Below are 21,779 nucleotides of genomic sequence, written 5' to 3' on the forward strand. Positions count from 1 at the left end.
CTACCGAGTGGTGAGCCAGACTCCCACTCGGAGGCTTAGCTGCAGCCCAGTGCTCGCCTAAGTGTTTAAAAATCCTACCGAGTGGAGAGCAAACCTCCCACTCGGAGGCTTAGCTGCAGCCCAGTGCTCGCCTAAGTATTTAAAAATCCTACCGAGTTGTGAGAAGACCTCCCACTCGGGGGGCTTAGCTGTAGTCCAGTACTCGCCTAAGTTTGAAAAAATCCTACCGAGTGGAGAGCAGACCTCCCACTCGGGGGCTTAGCTGCAGTCCAGTACTCGCCTAAGTTTGAAAAAATCCTACCGAGTGGGGTAGCAGACCTCCCACTCGGGGGCTTAGCTGCAGTCCAGAACTCGCCTAAGTTTTTAAAATCCTACCGAGTGGAGAGCAGACCTTCCACTCGGAGGCTTAGCTGCAGCCCAGTGCTTGCCTAAGCACGGAACACATCCCAATCCGCAAGGACAACGAGGTGCAAATCGACTGCTACCGTCTCCTTCGGAGTTGCACCACAAATACAAAGTTATTTCGAGTGTAGAACAAGTTCCACTCGACAGATAATTCATGAAGATATTCAACGATAAATCAAGTTCAGATAAGATCCAAAGGTTCTAGACCGCAGATCAAAGTACTCAAGCCTCCAGCTCGACAGAGTTTAATGGTTACAAAATCCACTCGGCATTCCGAGGCAAATTTAAAGTGAAGCATAAAAGTTTTTATTCCTCATGCGGAGGACTGGAAGGGGCGACGAACTCGTCCAAGTCGATCCCGTCTGCAATGCGAGTGGCAGCAGCAATGAAAGTCTCCATGAAGTCTTGAAAGTTGTGCTTCCTGGTATTGGCAAATTGGATGGCGGCCAACTTTTCTTCTCGCGCCTCCTTGCAGTGAACGCGGACCAGAGACAGAGCGACATCAGCGCCACATCTAGCAGAAGATTTCTTCCATTCTGCCACTCGACCTGGGACTTCATTCAGTCGAGTCATCAGGGACTTGAGGTCATTCTGAAGCGTCGTCCTAGGCCAGAGTGACGTGTCAATCCGTGACATCGCAACCTTCAACCGAGCAAGATAGTCAACAACGCCGGCAACACGAGATTCCAGTCGGAGCATGTTCATAGCAGCCTCGTCCTTCACTGGAGAATTGATGGGGTCCAAGTCTGTCTCCACTCGACTGGTCTCCTCTTCGAAGTTCTGGCAGAATTCTGTGAACACAATTCAAGGATAAGTCAGTGGCTCTACGCAGATTTGGTAACTACAAGTCAGTCGGGCCGAAGTAATTACCCTCGAGCATGACGAACAGCTTCTTGGTGAGTCCACCGAGATAAGCCTCCAGATCGTTCCTCTTCCCCGCCAGTTCACTTGCCTTGTCATTCAGAGCTATATTGCCATTCTTCAGATGGCTGGCCTCTCGATTAGCCGCGTCGAGAGTAGTTTTCAGCCTGGAGTTTTCCTTTTCAAGAGTACCGACTGAAGCCAGTTTTTCTTCAGCAAGCTTCGTTTTGTTCAGGGCCTCCTTCTGCGCTTCGGCAAGGTCTTGATCCTTCTTCTTCAGAGCCTCCTCCATTTTGTCTGCGAAACAGCAAGTGAGATCAACATCGAGGACGGCCAGAAAGAAAGGACAATCGACAAAAGCTCACCAGCCATACCTTTTGCTTTGTCCCTCTCCTTCTGCAAGTTCTCCTGAGCAAGCTTCAAGTCAAGGTTCAGCTAGATCTATTTGTTCTCCAACTCAGTGTAGCGAGCCACAAGTTCGCAGGATTTTTGCAAAAAATCAGTCGACAGACATCCAAGATAAGTTGCTTCCGAGTAACCAAGAGACAATGATGGCGTTTCTAAGACTACAGCCGAATCAAAAACATTCGACAGTAGTCTCGGGGACTACACCCAGTGGGTGCACTCAGCGTGCCCCCACTGGTTCGACCAAAAAAAATCGACTGCCCGTAGCCAACCGTGTACAGTTCCATTCGACATGGCCTGACCAGACCGAGTGAAGAAGTTCAGCTAAAGCAACACAATATAAAGACTTCCACCATAGTCTCGGGGACTACACCCAGTGGGTGCACTTAGCGTGCCCCCACTCGTCAAAAAGATTAATAGACACACCCGGTGGGTGTACAGATATAAAGATCTTCAGAGAAGAGATTCTTCAGATAGCATATCCTAACAGAACAAGTGGTGAATCGACTGACCTGGACGTTGCTCTGAAGAGCTGAGCTCGCGTCATAAGCTGCTTGGCTGGCTTCCCTAACCACCTTCACTTGCTCCATCATGATCCCCGCCTGGCGTATAGCCTCTTTAGCGGCACCCACTTGGTCCTCAGGGACGTGGTGTGTGGCAAAAAGCAAAGGTGGATTTGCAGTCGACGTCGAAGGCCGGACACTCGTCAGAGGTTCAGCGAAGGTCACAGAAACCTGAGTGGTATCACCACCCTCCCGGACTACGGCCTCAGGCGCCGGAGTAGTTTGTGGGGTCTTGCCAGCCGGCGCCCTCCTGTCCCTTCGCGCCCTCAGCGGCACTTCGTCGTCATCATCAGGGAGGTCAATGACATGAGGAGGAGCTACAAGAAAAATCCAATCGACCGGAATTATAAGAAATCGTCAGTCGACTAAAAGCAGAGCATCAGTAATCGTACCGGGGTTGGAGGTAACAGCGTCTTCCATCTCTTGATCATCGTCCTTGGCGGAGATCTCCGAGGTGGCAGCACTGCAAATTTTGAAAGTCAGTCAGCTTATTCAATGAGTCGACCAAGAGTCCGTCACGTTCGACAAAGGGAAACAAATTCTACTATTACCCAGAAATGGTGGGGACAGTCATCCTCATCTTGGGCAGAGCCTTGGGCGGCTTGGACGGCGTCGCGCGTGGGTGCTTGGGAGCTTTTTCTGTCGGCACTGGAGATGAGGTCCGAGGGTGCTTCGACGACTGCCCAACAGGGACAGTCACCTTACCACGTTCCCGCGCAGGGTCGTGTGTAAGCTTGGATCACCGCTCTGAGCGGGGAGGTTCGACTTCTTCCTCCTCCTCTTCACTGGAGTCGTCGTCGTCATCCCCCTCTCCTTCGCCGTCAGATTCCCACTCTTCTCCCTCGTCTCCACTTTTGCCTCCACTCGCCTCTCCTTCCTCGGCCTGCTCCTGTGCTCCATTGGGTGTCGAGTACATCTCAGTAGTGGCCTAGAGGATAGCAAACGAGACAAAAGTCAATCGACTGATCCAAAAAGAACAAATAAAGAAAGCAAGATCACAGTCGGAAACGCAAGGTCAGACCTTGTCCACTTCGTATGTTTGGTCGAGTGGAGGAATCCTCCTGGCTCCTCGGGGGTTGTCCTTGTTCCCTGTGATACTCGACAACCACCCTTCCAACATCTTGTCAGTGACCTCCTCTGGGTGAATCCGAGTGGTGTCTTCGAGACTCGAGTACAGCCACATCGGGTGGTCACGAGCATGAAGCGGTTGGATCCTCCTCCGAAGGAAGACTTCCAACAAGTCCATGCCAGTCACACCCTCGCGGACAAGCTGAACCACTCGACCGACCAGCACCTTGACTTGCGCCTTTTCCTCCGGCGTCACTTTCAGAGAGGCAGGTTTTTGTGCTCGATTCAGAGAAAAAGGGGGAAGCCCAGTCGACTTTCCTGGGGTCACCTGGTCTTTACAGTAAAACCAAGTCGACTGCCACCCACGGACTGACTCGGGAAAAGTGATAGACGGAAAGGAACTTTTTCCCCTCATCTGGATCGCCAGACCCCCGCACAGCTGGATCACCTGCGTTCGTTCATCACTCAACTTGGCCTTCTTGACCGACTGAGAGCGGCAAGTGAAGATGTGCTTGAAGAGTCCCCAATGGGGGAGGCAACCTAAGAAGTTTTCACACAAGGAAACGAAAGCAGCAAGATACACAATAAAATTGGGAGTAAAGTGATGGAGCTGCGCTCCGAAGAAGTTCAAGAAGCTCCGGAAAAAAGGATGAGGAGGCAGAGAGAATCCACGATCGATATGGGTGGCGAGGAGGACGCACTCAACATCATGAGGCTGGGGTTCGACTTCTTTCCCCGGGAGGCGCGCAGATTCGTGGGGAATGAATCCCCCCTCGACCAGATCATCGAGATCATCCTGCCGAATCACTGACGGCATCTAGTCGCCCTGGATCCAATCCTTGGGCAGAGCAGTCCTCGAGGAAGATCCGCCCTGAGCGGACTTCTTCCCCTTCCCCTGCACCGCCGCCTTCTTCGTGCGCTCCAGAGCCGACGTCTTCTCCTTCACCATCGTCGCCGGCGAAGCTCGAACAGACCTACGACACCAAGGTGGGAGCGGAGGTGGCGGAGGATCTTGTGAAGGAAGGGGGAAAAGTGAAGGCGCACTGTTCGGGGGTCCCAAGCCGGCAGCTTATAAGAGGTCGCTTCCGAGTGGCTGACTGGTAGGCCCAGGCAATCCCGTCAAATCCCGCAACGGGCGCGCGCGCGGTACGTGAAAAAAAAAAGGTGGCGCAGGGATCGAGGAGCTTCCGTCCTATCCCATCCGATTACTGCGGCCGCCCCCGTCCCGCGCGCTTCCAGAAATTCAAATCCCGCAAAATCCGCGGGCCGCAGAACAACTCGTCAAACAGAAGATCCCTTTCACACCGTCACTCGGAACTTCACAAGTAAAGAAATTCACTCGACAAGAGGCCAAGAATGGATCAAGGCGACTGAAAGAAGTTGACGACGTCATCCGTGACAATTGATCCAAAACAAGACGTTCATATAACATGAAGAACCAGTCGGAAAGATCCCCAACTCCTTCCCCACTCGAACCTCGATCCATTCGGGGGCTAATGATGAAGCTATGTACCTAGGATAGGGGCATGGACCTGTACTAAGTACCCTACCCAAGGACATCCCTAGAAGAAGTCACCTTTCAATCGACTTGGAGGTATCCCACTCGACAGATTCAAGACACTCGACCACAAAGCAATCACTCGACCAAATTCCAACCACTCGACTACCAGGAGATCTAAAGTCACCCTGCACGCAAACGGTCGGTCATTAAGTAGCTTTTATGGTCATCATAGCACTTTATTAGGGGCGTTACCAGTAACCCCCAGTCTTAATGTACTTTAAACCTTGCATTACTGAGGGCTGGAGGGGCCTGGCGAACTCTATATAAGCCACCCCCCTCCTCAGTATCAAGGGTTGGCACCCCTGTTATTCATACACACATAATTCAGTCGACCGCCTCCGGGCACCGAGACGTAGGGCTGTTACTTCCTCCGAGAAGGGCCTGAACTCGTAATCCTCGTGTGCTTACAACTCCTCCATAGCTAAGATCTAGCCTCTCCATACATACCCTCCGCGCGAGGCGGACCCTCACGAGGTCCTCGCCAGGCAGTCGACGCGTCTTGCGGAGGAAGTCGATGTGATCCTCGTGGACCTCTGAACCATCCCAGGTGCCGGAGTGCGCCGTCGGGGGCGTAACAGCGGAGGAAGAGCTCATCATGAACGGACCGCCGCGACGTTCGACAAGCCTCGAGGAGCGGAGAGGTAGAAGAAGGAGAAGAAGCAGTGGGGAGGTAGGACGCGCGTGCTCCGCCGCTTCCTCTCTTCCCCCTACTTATAGCCCAGTGGGCTGCGAAGCCGAGGGGGCGGTTGTGGGATTTACTGCACCCACTACCCCACGCCACCCATGTTTATCGCGCAAAGTTACTGCGCGTGGTAACTCCGTGGGAACCTCAACCGCCCCCCACGGTCGCAGCGGATCCGCTTGTGTGCCGAGGCGTGGTAGTGGCGGGCCCCGCCTACAGACATGTCCCATATCGCGGATGGGTAGGCGGGCTCGCCCGGCCACTGGTTACCACGTGGTGGGCACGGAGTGGGTGGTGGTCAGGAAGCTTAGCTCATACGCTACTGAGTTCCCGCCAGGGGATTCGAAGGCATTTTCGAACAAGTCAAAGTCAGGCGACTCCGACTCCTACCAGCCGGCCCGGCGGAGTCACCACGAATACTCGGAGAATGAAGCTACTGATGCTCCTCGGCTGATTAATCGCGGCGCCTCATCAGCATCGGGGACTACTGTCGGAGTAATGGGTCACGGGTAGGCTAACCCGAGGCCCATAGCCTTTCAAGACTTCGGGGCTGACTGCGGGAAGTTGGCCCACGACGTCAACAAAGCCCATGTCCTCATCAGGGGGGATGGGATAGGGAGTGGCGACAGTGAAGCCCACTCCCTCCCCTTTTCCGGGGGATGGCCAGAGCACAGTGCGCCGTACCAGTGGAGATCTCCGTCTGGCCATGCCATCCCTGATGCCAGCAACAGTGGGCGGAGTCCTGTACCCACGACGTTTGACAGTACGATCCACGGAAGACGGGCCCCACCAGTCAGTGAGAGTCCAGAAGACGGCGAGAGCTCCCCAAGTCGGACCAGTAGGGAACCGGCCTCCGGGAGTCGGCCTGCCCCTCCTACTGGTTTCCCACGCCATTAACCAGACGAGACAAGGAGTGGCTACAGTAATCATCTGCCAGGCGGCAGGACTGTAGCCACGACCCCATGACCAAGCCTGCGTCATTAGAGGAACGGCTACAGTAATCAGCAGCCAGCAGGACCCGCCAGCGACGGGTGCGGCCTGTCGGCTCCGTACCTGGCCATTCGGCTGGGCCCACCAATCGTCAGGCCCCAGCAGTCGGCAGGAGGGCCCGCAGGCGAAGAGACTGACAATGGAGCCCTGCGTCCCTACAGTTTACCATTGTACCCCCAGGGGGTAGGCTTATGTAAACCCCCCGGGGCACCCATGCAAAGGGTTCCGATTCATTAGAACTAGACCAGACCTTAGAGAAGAGGGAGAGCCGGCCTAGCCTCATCCTGTCCACAGATACAGCTCGAGGAGCACCTTTGTACTCACTTTGCCTTAGTGATCATGCAGAGACCCCGCAGAGCAGGACTAGGGGTGTAATCTCCTAGGAGAACCCCAAACCTGGTAAAGTACGCCGGTGTTCGTGCCTACGCCTCATCCCGTTTCCAGGCATCGGCGACGTTCTACTCGCCCCCACCATGATAAGCCATCCATTGGCATATGTCGCACCCAACCCCCGACAACTGCAAAATCCATCGCACCAAGGGCCATGACCTCCAGAACTGCCGACAGGTTGAGCCGCTTGCAGAAAAACTGAAGGCTAAATTTGAAAGGCATGACAAGGAGAAGGGTCTGTATGGTGCTGAGGGGACCGGCAAGAAGCGTGGCGGCCAAGGAGGTCGCTGCGGCAAACATAATCAACAAGAGAGGCCCACTAGGGGTCGCGATAAGAAGGAGGAAGATGATGATCATGACGAGGACGACGAGCACGAGTTCCAGAAAGCTACAGAGGCCATGTGCGTCGACGGTGGCGCCTCGTTGCACACCTCTCATCGCCAACTAAAACAATAGGAACGAGAGGTCACTGCGGCAGAGCCGTCGTTTGATGCCCAGAAGCCACTAAAGTGGTCCCGCATGCCCATCATTTTTGACACCGAGGATCACCCTGATCGTACAACTGCGGTCGGGTGTTTGCCGTTGTTGGTTTCACCAACAATACGCAACCTCAAGGTGACAAAAGTGTTGGTTGACTATGGGGCCGGTTTGAACTTGATCTCGCCCGCTGTGATCAAGAGGCTGCAAATTCCTGATGGAGATCTCGAGGAGACAGGCATGTTTCAAGGGGTCAACCCGGGAAGGAGCCAGACAAAAGGCAAAATCACGCTACCCGTTACATTTGGGGGCGAGCTAAACTATAGGACGGAGAAGATCGTTTTTTATGTCGCCGAGATCCCCTTGCCATACAATGGGATTCTTGGCCTCCCAGCGCTGGCCAAGTTCATGGCGGCGTCACACTATGCCTACAACACACTGAAGATGCTGGGGCCGCTGACCATCATCACCGTCCCTCTGATAAGAAAGACGTGCTCATCTGCGTCGACCAACTCTAGCGAGAGGCGGTTGCAGCAACTGTCACCAAGGCACTTGCTCCTGTCGCTCAAGCCCCGGGAAGGAAGAAGGCCGACAAGACCTCTACCGGCAAGACCCCTTCCGGCGAGACCTCTACCGGCAAGACCCCTTCCAGCGAGACCTCTTCCGGAAAGACCTCTTGCACCCACTCCGGCAAGCGCGCCTCTTCGGAGTGTTGCGCTCCCGTTGAGGACGTGCCAGAGAGCTCCACCGGCAAGAGCAAGAAGTCCAAGGCTACACCACCAGAAACCAAGAAGGTGTCTGTCAAGGAGGACGGCACGGGCAGGGATTTCACTATAAGCTCCACCCTTGAAAGCAAATAGGAAAGCGCGCTCATCGCCTTCCTGCGGGCGAATGTCGATGTGTTTGCATGGCGAGCATCCAACATCCCCGGCGTTCCCACGGAGGTGATTGAGCACCATCTTGTTGTATGTCCTCATGTGCGGCCCGTCAAGCAGAAGGTCAGGAAGCAAACTTTGCAGCGACAAGCGTTCATCATCGAGGAGATCAGGAAGTTGGTGGCGGTAGGCCTGGTTAGAGGAGTGCTCCACTCTACGTGGTTGTCCAATCCGGTGGTGGTGCGTAAGGCAAATGGGAAAGGGAGGCTGTGTATTGACTACACGAATGTCAGTAAAGCCTGTCCAAAGGATCCTTTCCCTCTGCCATGCATCGACCAGATTGTGGACTCCATTGCCGGGTGTGACCTGCTGTCATTCCTCGACGCCTATTCCGGATACTACCAGATCTTCATGATGAAGGAAGGCGAAGAAAAAAACACGTTCATCACCCCATGTGGTACGCACTGTTTTGTACGAATGTGTTTCAGGTTGAAGAGCGCTGGTTCAACGTTTGCTCGAGCAGTCCAAATTGGTTTTGAGCCCAGCTACATAGAAATATGGAAGCTTATATGGACAACATAGTGGTCAAAAGCAAGGATAGGGCCATGCTCGTGCAAGATTTAGAAGAAACATTTGCAAATCTGCGCAAGATCAACCTCAAGCTCAACCCAGAGAAGTGCGTGTTCGGTGTCCCCTCTGGCAAACTTCTTGGGTTCTTTGTGTCTCAACGCGGAATCTAAGCAAATCCCTACAAGATCAAGGCAATCGAGCAGATTGAGGCGCCAAAACGGGTCAAAGACGTCCGTAGGCTCGTCGACTACATTGCTGCCCTGAGTAGGTTCATCTCCAAATCCGCTGAGCGCACCCTACCCTTTTTCAAAGTTTTGAAAAAGGCAGGTCCAGTAAAGTGGACTCCAAAGGCAGAGGCAGCGCTGCAAGATTTGAAGAGGTACCTTTCCTCCACGCCAATACTAGTCGCGCCTAAACCACAAGAGCCATTGCTGCTGTACTTAGCAGCAACGAATCAAGTGGTCAGTGCTGCGCTGGTGGCGCGGAGGGAACTTGAGGAAGAAGCAGCAGTAGCAGCAGAGCCGTCGGATGGCGGGCCGGGGCCCTCCCCGGCAGAGCCTGACACCGGCAAGGTGGAACCCCCGGCAAGGCAGAGTCTGAGCAGATGGGCGAAGTGGGACAGAAGAAGAAGGTGGTGCAGCACCCAGTTTATTCTGGTATACATAAGCTACTTTTCGGCCTTCTCATGGCCTCAAGAAAGCTGCATCACTATTTCCAGGCGCAGGAGATCACCGTTGTCACCCGCCTCCCTTTGCAACGAATCTTGGACAACCCAGATGCAACTACGAGGATTGTTGTAACACCTATGATGCGGCTATATCTCCGACCTGTCGAGGCACGACTTAGAGGCATAACCGCATGGTGGTTTTTTCACAAGAGGGGTAATCTTCACACAATCCCATGTACTGAATAAGAAAGGGATAAAGAGTTTTCCCTTGAAGAGTAAAGGGTGATGCAGTAAAGCAGTGTAAGTATTTCCCTTTGTTTTTGAGAACCAAGGTATCAATCCAGTAGGAGACCACGCGCGAGTCACCTCGTACCTACACAAACAAATAAGAACCTCGCAACCAACGCGATAAAGGGGTTGTCAATCCCTTCACGTCCACTTGCAAGAGTGAGATCTGATAGAGATAATAATAGTAAGATAAATATTTTTGGTATTTTTATGATATAGATTGAAACTAAAGATTCCAAAATAAAATAGATTGGAAACTTGTATGATGGAGAATAGACCCAGGGGCCATAGGTTTAACTAGTGGCTCCTCTCAAGATAGCATAAGTATTACGGTGGGTGAAAAAATTACTGTCGAGCAATTGATAGAAAAGAGAACAATTATGAGAATATCTAGGTATGATCATGTATATAGGCATCACGTCCATGAAAAGTAGACCGACTCCTTCCTACATCTACTACTATTACTCCACACATTGACCGCTATCCAGCATGCATCTAGAGTATTAAGTTCATAAGAACAGAGTAACGACTTAAGCAAGATGACATGATCTAGAGGGATAAACTCATGCAATATGATATAAACCCCTTCTTTTTATCCTCGATGCCAACAATACAATACGTGTCGTTTCCCTTTCTGTCACTGGGATCGAGCACCGCAAGATTGAACCCAAAGCTAAGCACTTCTCCCATTGCAAGAAAGATCAATCTAGTAGGCCAAACCAAATTGATAATTCGAAGAGACTTGCAAAGATAAACCAATCATACATAAAAGAATTCAGAGAAGATTCAAATATTTTTCATAGATAGACTTCATCATAAACCCACAATTCATCGGATCTCGACAAACACACCGCAAAAGAAGATTACATCGAATAGATCTCCAAGAGAGTCGAGGACAACTTTGTATTGAGATCCAAAGAGAGAGAAGAAGCCATCTAGCTACTAGCTATGGACCCGAAGGTCTGAAGTAAACTACTCACACATCATCGAAGGGGCCATGGAGTTGATGTAGAGGCCCTCCATGATCAATGCCCCCTCCGGCGGAGCTCCGGAAAAGGCCCCAAGATGGGATCTCTTGGGTACAGAAGGTTGCGGCGGTGGAAATAGGGTTTCGTGGTGCTCCTGGATGTTCTCGGTGTATATGGATATATATAGGAGGAAGAAGTAGGTTGGTGGAGCAACGAGGGGCCCACGAGGGTGGAGGGCGCGCCCAGGGGGTAGGCGCGCGCCCCTGCCTCATGGCATCCTCGATTGTTTCTTGACGTCCACTCCAAGTCTCCTGGATCACGTTTGTTCCAAAAATAACGCTCCCAAAGGTTTCATTCTGTTTGGACTCTGTTTGATATTCCTTTTCTGCGGAACACTGAAATAGGAAAAAAACATCAATTTGGGCTGGGCCTCCGATTAATAGGTTAGTCCCAAAAATAATATAAAAGTGTAAAATAAAGCCGATTAACATCCAAAATAGATAATATAATAGCATGGAACAATCAAAAATTATAGATACGTTGGAGACATATCAAGCATCCCCAAGCTTAATTCATGCTCGTCCTCGAGTAGGTAAATGATAAAAACAGAATTTTTGATGTGGAATGCTTCCTAACATATTTCTCAATGTAATTTTCCTTTATTGTGGCATGAATGTTCAGATTCGAAAGATTCAAGATAAAAGTTTAATATTGACATAGAAATAATAATACTTCAAGCATACTAACTAAGTAATCATGTCTTCTCAAAATAACATGGCCAAAGAAAGTTATCCCTACAAAATCATATAGTCTGGCTATGCTCTATCTTCATCACACAAAATATAAACCATGCACAACCCCGATGACAAGACAAGCAATTGTTTCATATTTTTGATGTTCTCAAACTTTTTCAATTTTCACGCAATACATGAGCGTGAGCCATGGATATAGCAATATAGGTGGAATAGAATGGTGGTTGTGGAGAAGAAAAAAAGGAGAAGATAGTCTCAGATCAACTAGGCGTATCAATGGGCTACGGATATGCCCATCAATAGATATCAATGTGAGTGAGTAGGGATTGCCATGCAACAGACGCACTAGAGCTATAAGTGTATGAAAGCTCAACAAAAGAAACTAAGTGGGTGTGCATCCAACTTGCTTGCTCACGAAGACCTGGGGCAATTTGAGGAAGCCCGTCATTGGAATATACAAGCCAAGTTCTATAATGTAAAATTCCCACTAGTTTATGAAAGTGACAACATAAGACATTCTCTATCGTGAAGATCATGGTACTACTTTGAAGCACAAGTGTGGAAAAAGGATAGTAACATTGTCCCTTCTCTCTTTTTATCTCATTTTTTTATTTGGGTCTTCTTTCTTTTTTTCTTTTTGGCCTCTTTTCTTTTTTTCATTTTTTTATCCGGAGTCTCATCCCGACTTGTGGGGGAATCATAGTCTCCATCATCCTTTCCTCACTGGGACAATGCTCTAATAATGATGATCATCACACTTCTTTTTACTTACAACTCAAGAATTACAACTCAATACTTAGAACAAAATATGACTCTATGTGAATGCCTCCGGTGGTGTACCGGGATATGCAATGAATCAAGAGTGACATGTATAAAAAATATGAACGGTGGCTTTGCCACAAATACGATGTCAACTACATGATCATGCATGGCAATATGACAATGGTGAAGCGTGTCATAACAAACGGAATGGTGGAAAGTTGCATGGCAATATATCTTGGAATGGCTATGGAAATGCCATAATAGGTAGGTATGGTGTCTGTTTTGAGGAAGGTATATGGTGGGTTTATGGTACCGGCGAAAGTCGAGCGGTACTAGAGAGGCTAGCAAATGTGGAAGGGTGAGGGTGCGTATATTCCATGGACTCAACATTAGTCATAAAGAACCCACATACTTATTGCAAAAACCTATTAGTTATCGAAACAAAGTACTACGCGCATGCTCTTAGGGGGGTAGATTGGTAGGAAAAGACCATCGCTCGTCCCCGACCGCCACTCACAAGGAAGGCAATCAATCAATAAATCATGCTCCGACTTCATCACATAACGGTTCACCATACGTGCACACTACGGGATTCACAAACTTCAACACAAGTATTTCTCAAATTCACAACTACTCAACTAGCATGACTCTAATATCACCACCTCCATATCTCAAAACAATTATCAAGTATCAAACTTCTCATAGTATTCAATGCACTTATATGAAAGTTTTTATTATGCCTAAAAGAAAATTTCCATGTTGTTCTAAAGGACTCTCAAAATAATATAAGTGAAGCATGATAGATCAATTATTTCTATAAAATAAAACCACCACCGTGCTCTAAAAGATATAAGTGAAGCGCTAAAGCAAAAACTATATAGCTCAAAAGATATAAGTGAAGCACATAGAGTATTCTAATAAATTCCGATTCATGTGTGACTCTCTCAAAAGGTGTGTACAGAAAGGATGATTGTGGTAAACTAAAAAGAAAATACTCAAATCATACAAGACGCTCCAAGCAAAACACATATCATGTGGCGAATAAAAATATAGCTCCAAGTAAAGTTACCGATGAACGAAGACAAAAGAGGGGATGCCTTCCGGGGCATCCCCAAGCTTAGGCTTTTTGGTGTCCTTGGATTTTACCTTGGGGTGCCTTGGGCATCCCCAAGCTTAGGATCTTGCCACTCCTTGTTCCATAATCCATCAAATCTTTACCCAAAACTTGAAAACTTCACAACACAAAACTTAACAGAAAATCTCGTGACTCCGTTAGCGAAAGAAACCAAAACACCACTTCAAGGTACTGTAATGAACTCATTCTTTATTTATATTGGTGTTAAACCTACTTTATTCCAACTTCTCTATGTTTATAAACTCTTTTACTAGCCATAGATTCATCAAAATAAGCAAACAACACATGAAACAGAATCTGTCACAAACAGAACAGTCTGTAGTAATCTGTAACTAACGCAAACTTCTGGAACCCCAAAAATTCTAAAATAAATTTCTGGACGTGAGGAATTTATATATTAATCATTTGAAAAAATAATTAACTAAATATCACTCTCCAATAAAAAATTGCAGCAATTCTCGTGAGCGCTAAAGTTTCTGTTTTTTACAGCAAGATCAAAAAGACTTTCCCCAAGTCTTCCCAACGGTTCTACTTGGCACAAACACTAATTAAACACAAAAAACACAACAAAAACAGAGTCTAGATAAATTTTTTATTACTAAACAGGAGAAAAAAGCAAGGAATAAAAATAAAATTGAGTTGCCTCCCAACAAGTGCTATCGTTTAACGCCCCTAGCTAGGCATAAAAGCGAAGATAGATCTAGGTATTGCCATCTTTGGTAGGCAATCCATAAGTGGCTCTCATAATAGATTCATATTGTAATTTAATTTTATTTCTAGGAAATTGTTCCATGCCTTTCCTTAACGGAAATTGGAATCTAATATTCCCTTCCTTCATATCAATAATTGCACAAATCGTTCTAAGGAAAGGTCTACCAAGAATAATAGGACATGATGGATTGCAATCTATATCAAGAACAATGAAATCTACGGGCACATAATTCATATTTGCAAAAATAATAACATCATTAATATTTCCCATAGGTTTCTTAATACTGGAATCCGCAAGGTGCAAGTTTAAAGAACAATAATCAAATTCACGGAAACCTAGCAAATCACACAAAGTTTTTGGGATCATGGAAACACTAGCACCCAAATCACACAAAGCATAGCATTCATGATCTTTAATTTTTATTTTAATTGTAGGTTCCCACTCATCATAAAGTTTTCTAGGGATAGAAACTTCCAACTCAAGTTTTTCTTCATAAGATTGCATCAAAGCATCAATGATATGTTTAGTAAAAGCTTTATTTTGACTATAAGCATGAGGAGAATTTAGCATGGATTGCAACAAGGAAATACAATCTATCAAAGAGCAATTGTCATAATTAAATTCCTTGAAATCCAAGATAGTGGGTTCATTGCTATCTAAAGTTTTAACCTCTTCAATCCCACCATTATCAATATTTGCATCAAGATCTAAAAACTCCGAATATTTGGGATGCCTTCTAACTAAAGTTGACTCATATCCAGTCCCATCATTATCAAGATTCATATTGAAAAACAAAGATTTAATGGGGGACACATCAATCACTTTTAGATCTTCATCTTTATTATCATGAAAACTAGAAGAACACGCTTTCACAAAGCAATCTCTTTTTGCACGCATCCTAGCGGTTCTTTCTTTGCACTCATCAATGGAAATTCTCATGGCTTTGAGAGACTCATTGACATCATGCTTAGGTGGAATAGATCTAAGTTTCAAAGAATCAACATCAAGAGAAATTATATCCATGTTCCTAGCCAACTCATCAATCTTAAGCATTTTTTCTTCAATCAAAGCATTGAAACTCTTTTGCGAAGTAATAAATTCTTTAATACTAGATTCAAAATCAGTGGGCATCTTATTATAATTTCCATAAGATTACTAGGAAACGGCCTAGAATTAAAATTACCTCTATACGCGTTGTTACCAAAATTGTTCCTACCAACAAAATTCACATCCATAGATTCATTATTATTCTCAATCAAAGTAGAAACAGGCATATCATTAGGATTAGTAGGAGCACTCTTATTAGCAAACAATTTCATAAGTCCATCCATCTTTCCACTCAAAACATTAATCTCTTCAATTGCATGCACCTTTTTGCTAGTAGATCTTTCTGTGTGCCATTGAGAATAATTAACCATAATATTATCTAGGAGTTTGGTAGCTTCTCCTAAAGTGATTTTCATAAAAGTTCCTCCTGCGGATGAATCTAAAAGATTTCTAGAGGGAAACTTCAATCCGGCATAAAAAATTGTATAATCATCCATAAATTCAATCCATGTGTAGGGCAATTATGTATCATTAATTTCATCCTATCCCAAGATTGTGCAACATGCTCATGATCAAGTTGCTTAAAATTCATAATATCGTTTCTAAGAGTGATGATCTTAGCGTGAGGAAAATACTTAGATATAAAAGCATCTTTGCACTTATTCCATGAATCAATACTATTTTTAGGCAAAGACGAAAACCAAGCTTTAGCACGATCTCTAAGCGAAAACGGAAATAGCTTAAGCTTAACAATATCATTATCCACATATTTCTTCCTTTGCATATCACACAAATCAACAAAGTTGTTTAGATGGGTAGCGACATCTTCACTAGGAAGGCCAGAAAATGGATCTTTCATGACAAGATTCAGCAAAGCAGTATTAATTTCACAGGATTCAGCATCGGTAAGAGGAGCAATCGGAGTGCTAATAAAATCATTATTGTTGGTATTGGCAAAGTCACACAATTTAGTATTATCTCGAGCCATCGTGACAAGCAAGCAATCCAACACACAAGCAAATAAGCGAAGAAGCAAAAGACGCAAATTAAAAAAGAGAATGGGAACGGAAAAAGAGGGTGAATAAAACGGCAAGGGTGAAGTGGGGGAGAGGAAAACGAGAGGCAAATGGCAAATAATGTAATGCGAAGGATAAGATTTGTGATGGGTACTTGGTATGTCTTGACTTGGCGCCAGAAATCCATCTTGCTATCTCTTGAGCACTGCATTGGTTTTCCCTTGAAGAGGAAAGGGTGATGCAGTAAAGTGGCATAAGTATTTCCCTCAGTTTTTGAGAACCAAGGTATCAATCCAATAGGAGACCACGCGTGAGTCACCTCGTACCTACACAAACAAATAAGAACCTCGCAACCAACACGATAAAGGGGTTGTCAATCCCTTCACAGCCACTTGCAAGAGTGAGATCTCATAGAGATAATAATAATAAGATAAATATTTTTGGTATTTTTATGATATAGATTGAAAGTAAAGATTGCAAAATAAAATAGATTGGAAACTTGTATGATGGAGAATAGACACGGGGGCCATAGGTTTCACTAGTGGCTTCTCTCAAGATAGCATAATTATTACGGTGGGTGAACAAATTACTGTCGAGCAATTGATAGAAAAGAGACTAATTACGAGAATATCTAGGTATGATCATGTATATAGGCATCACGTCCGTGACAAGTAGACGGACTCCTTCCTCCATCTACTACTATTACTCCACACATCGACCGCTATCCAGCATGCATCTAGAGTATTAAGTTCATAAGAACAGAGTAACGCCTTAAGCAAGATGACATGATGTAGAGGGATAAACTCATGCAATATGATATAAACCCCATCTTTTTATCCTTGATGCCAACAATACAATACGTGTCATTTCCCTTTCTTTCACTGGGATCGAGCACTTCAAGATTGAACCCAAAGCTAAGCACTTCTCCCATTGCAAGAAAGATCAATCTAGTAGGCCAAACCAAATTGATAATTTGAAGAGACTTGCAAATATAAACCAATCATACATAAAAGAATTCAGAGAAGATTCAAATATTGTTCATAGATAGACTTGATCATAAACCCACAATTCATCGGATCTCGACAAACACACCGCAAAAGAAGATTACATGGAATAGATCTCCAAGAGAATCGAGGAGAACTTTGTATTGAGATCCAAAGAGAGAGAAGAAGCCATCTAGCTACTAGCTATGGACCCGAAGGTCTGAAGTAAACTACTCACACATCATCGGAGGGGCCATGGAGTTGATGTAGAGGCCCTCCGTGATCAATGCCCCCTCCGGCGGAGCTCCGGAAAAGGCCCCAAGATGGGATCTCTTGGGTACAGAAGGTTGCGGCGGTGGAAATAGGGTTTGGTGGTGCTCCTGGATGTTCTCGGGGTATATGGATATATATAGGAGGAAGAAGTAGGTCGGTGGAGCAACGAGGGGCCCACGAGGGTGGAGGGCATGCCCAGGGGGTAGGCGCGCCCCCTTCCTCGTGGCCTCCTCGATTGTTTCTTGACGTCCACTCCAAGTCCCATGGATCACGTTTGTTCCAAAAAATAATGCTCCCGAAGGTTTCATTCTGTTTGGACTCCCTTTGATATTCCTTTTCTGCGAAACACTGAAATAGGCAAAAAAACATCAATTTGGGCTGGGCCTCTAGTTAATAGGTTAGTCCAAAAAATAATATAAAAGTGTAAAATAAAGCCCATTAACATCCAAAACAGATAACATAATAGCATGGAACAATCAAAAATTATAGATACGTTGGAGACGTATCACATAACACTGGTATGACAGAAACTAGGGCGGCAAGAGTGGAACAAAACACCAGGCATAAGGCCGAGCCTTCCACCATTTACCAAGTATATAGATGCATTAATTAAAAATAAGAGATAATATTATATCCCAACATATCCATGTTCCAACCTGGAACAAACTTCAACTTCACCTGCAACTAGCAACGCTATAAGAGGGGCTGAGCAAAAGCGGTAACATAGCCAAACAACGGTTTGCTAGGAAGGTGGGTTAGAGGCTTGACATGGCAATATGGGAGGCATGATATAACAAGTGGTAGGTAGCGTGACATAACGATAGAGCGAGCAACTAGCAAAAAGATAGAAGTGATTTCAAGGGTATGATCATCTTGCCTGAAATCCCGCAAGGAAGAAGAACCGAGTCCATGAAGAAGACAAACAGGCATAGTCGAACGGATCCTCACAAACGCAACGTTACCGGAACTAACACGAAGAAGCAACACCGGAAAGGAGCAAACATCATGGTGAACAACCATCACATAAACATGGCATGATGCACAACCAAGTATGATGCATGTCCGGTTTAATGAGGCATGGCATGGCAAAGTGCACAAACAATACTACAAATTAAGTGGAGCTCAATATGCAACGAGTTGCACATTGACGAAACCCCACATGACTTATTTAGTTCTCTCTCGGTTATGTACCCAACAATATTAAATGTTATTAAACATGGCAAGAGGTGAAGCATAATAAAAACTACCTTTCTAGGCAAGTTTAAATGAGGCTGGAACAACAAGCAACAAGTCGGGAAAAATCCTCATGTGCATATTTTAGGTTTGGTATTGTTCTTCCCTAAACCATATTTTAGAGTTGTTAAACATGCAAAGTAAGTACATCATGTTAAACTATGCATTTTTATACCCCATTTACATATAAAGTTTATTAAATTTGGAGCTACGGTTATTTAGTTATGAAATAAATCATTTTAACATGGCATTAAGCAAAATAAACACAAACAGCAATTTAAACATTTTAAACATGGATGAAAGTTGGATATTATGAAACTAGATGAAATTCTAAGCATTTTACATATATAGATCATTTTAATCCGATGCATGGTTATTTAGTTTTTAAATGCATGAAGCTTAGGGTCCAAATTGTAAAACAGGTTTTTTTGAGGATAATAGAGAAATTCATCAGACAAAAAAACAAGCGGGCCAAAACTGAGGAGGACTGGGCCTCACCACACGGGCTCATCCCGATGGAGAGGAAAGCCGGCAGGGGGTGCGCTGGGCCAAAGCCAGGCTAGCTGGACAGGATCTACGGCAGGCGAGGCAGGCCCATGCAAGCGAAATAGGGGAGGCTGATGCGGTCAACGGGGAGCGGATCGGGCAGGGACTGGTGCTCGAGATGAACTGGAGGGGCGCCGTCCTCGTCAGGAACCAATTAAGACGACGGCGAGAGGGACTCTGGGAGGCGACGACGCAGCTTCGGCGGCACAGCTTGGCGCGGTCGTTGGAGACAGACTTGGCGAGGCAGGGGCGTGCGACGGCTGGTCCACGCGAAAGCAGGGGAGGTCAACGCAGACACGGGAAGGGGGCGACGCGGTGGAGCAGCAGGGCCGGCGACGATGCTGGGGCGTGGGAGGCCGCTTCCAGTGTGGACAAGGCGGAGGAAGGCGAGGCGCGGAGCTCCAGCTGTGCGTCCATGGTGATGCAGAGGACGGCGGCGTCGTCCTACTACTGCAGAGAGAGTGACGTGAGGAGAGAGGCCATGGCAGGGGCAAACGGAAGGAGGGGAAGGTGAGGAGGAAGGAAGGAAGATGAGAGGAGAAAGGCGCAATGGGGAACGGAGCTCATCTGCAGGTTTGGCAACTTAGCTTTCTGCCAAACGCGGGCGCGGGGCTCCGGACGAGCACCTGCTCGGGAGAAGATCGAGGAGATTTGCGAGGTTGGGGATTGGGTGGATCGAGGAGATGATTGGCCCGCGCTGAAAGCGATGGATATTGTCGGGTCGGCTGGATTGGGAGGGACCCCGAGGAAAACGGAGTGGCGGTGGCGCACTGAAACAGAGGGAATTGGTCTAGGGTTTGTCCAAAATGGGTAGGGATTCATCTACTATATATAGCAGGTGGGTTAGGTTAGGGGCTAATCTGGTTCCTCCAACCGTAATCGGACGATCGCGAATAAATAGGTTAGGGAGTCTAAAAAGAAAACAGAGATGTTTTTGGTATGTTTGGGGATGATCCGAATCCAACGGTGACGACTGCCCGGGTCGGGTCCGGGACAGCTTTCGGACGCGTGCGCGAGGAGGGCCACGGGTTGACGAGAGAGGTTAGGTTGGGCCTGGCGGTAGGTAGTGGACTGTGTAGACGGTCTAGGGAGGAAAGAGAGGGAAAGCCTGCTCTTACTGAGGCGGTAGGTAGAAGCATGACATGAAATTCGATCTTTCCTCCATTATCAAGCGAATTGAGGGGTTAGATGCTATCACTGTACCATTTACTAGGCAGGAGATTGACCTAGTAATCAAAGAAATGCCTGCGGATAGGGCTCCGGGTCCTGATGGGTTTAATGGTGCATTTCTAAAATCTTTTTGGCACATAATTAAGGAAGATTTCTATGCTCTGTGTGATCAATTCTTTGAGGGTGGTCTCAACCTTGAGAGTACCAATGATGGTTTCATCACACTCATCCCCAAAATTGTTGCGCCCCAAGGAGTTAATGACTTTAGACCGATCACTCTGCTTAATTGTTGTCTTAAAGTCATCACAAAGCTTTTAGCCAATAGGTTACAAAAAATCATTCTCAAGATTATTCACCGTAACCAATACGGTTTCTTGGAAAAGAGGTCTATACAAGACTGCCTTGCTTGGGCTTTTGAGTACATATACCAATGCCAATCTTCCAAAAGCCAATAGTTCTGCTCAAGTTGGATTTTGCAAAAGCGTTTGATACCATTGACCATGATGCTATGCTGGAAATCATGAAACACATGGGTTTCAATGAAAAATGGCTGGGGTGGATCAAAACCATTTTCTCATCTGCAAAGTCTTATGTGCTCCTTAATGGAGTCCCGGGCAGGCAGTTTAATTGTGTTTGTGGAGTGCGCCAAGGTGATCCCCTGTCCCCCCTAATCTTTGTCCTGGCGGCAGATTTATTGCAAGCTGCAATTAATGACTCATTCCGAAGAAATGATCTTCAGCTGCCCTTTCATCGACCCAACCAGTCGGACTACCCGGTGATTCAATACGCCGATGACACGATCATGCTGCTCCCTGCGTGTCCGGACCAAGCTTCTCTTGTCAAACAAATCCTTACTGATTATACCACTTCAATTGGTCTCAAGATTAATTTCCACAAGTCAACTTTAGTGCCCATAAACTATGATGCCTCCACTGCTCAGGATATTGCACAAATTTTTGGTTGCACGGTGGGCAAGTTACCTTTTACCTACCTTGGGTTGCCAATGGGTACTTCTAAACCTACTGTACAAGATCTCATGCCATTGGTCTGTGGAGTTCAACGGAGACTTTCCGCGACGCTGTCAATGATTTCCTATGGAGGGAAATTATCGCTCCTTAACTCGGTAATCACGTCTCTTATAATCTTTGCCCTTTGCACCCTCAAACTGCCACCGAAGATTATTGAGCTGTTGGATAAAATCAGAAGACAATGCCTATGGACCAAGAAAACTGATGAGGGGGAAAATGTAACTCCCTAGCTTCTTGGCAAATGGTCTACAGACCGAAAAAGTGTGGGGGCCTAGGGGTTCTGGACTTACAAACCCAAAGTGATGCTTTACTCATGAAATACCTGCACAAATTCTATAACCATTGGGATCTG

At 46.7% G+C, this 21,779-nt stretch overlaps 1 protein-coding gene across 1 annotated transcript; it reads right to left on the reverse strand.

Annotated features, from left to right (window-relative positions):
* Positions 1 to 711: 711 nt before the first annotated feature.
* On the reverse strand, positions 712 to 5,460 carry LOC147985486 (uncharacterized). Its single transcript, XM_087541602.1, has 2 exons — positions 5,311 to 5,460; positions 712 to 1,209 (listed from the first exon to the last, which is right to left on the reverse strand). The coding sequence occupies exons 1-2, from the start codon at positions 5,458 to 5,460 to the stop codon at positions 712 to 714; spliced, it is 648 nt and encodes a 215-aa protein (XP_087397728.1).
* Positions 5,461 to 21,779: the final 16,319 nt, after the last annotated feature.

The sequence above is a fragment of the Triticum urartu genome, chromosome 2A (genome assembly GCF_056163025.1).
Source record: "Triticum urartu cultivar PI428250 chromosome 2A, HENAU_Tu73, whole genome shotgun sequence".
NCBI lineage: Eukaryota > Viridiplantae > Streptophyta > Magnoliopsida > Poales > Poaceae > Triticum > Triticum urartu.

Coding starts and splice junctions, on each gene's coding strand:
- LOC147985486 (XM_087541602.1), bottom strand. CDS start 5,460: ATGATGAGCTCTTCCTCCGCTGTTACGCCCCCGACGGCGCACTCCGGC. Junction 1,210..5,310: donor GGGTCCGCCTCGCGCGGAGG/GTATGTATGGAG, acceptor ACTTATCCTTGA/ATTGTGTTCACAGAATTCTG.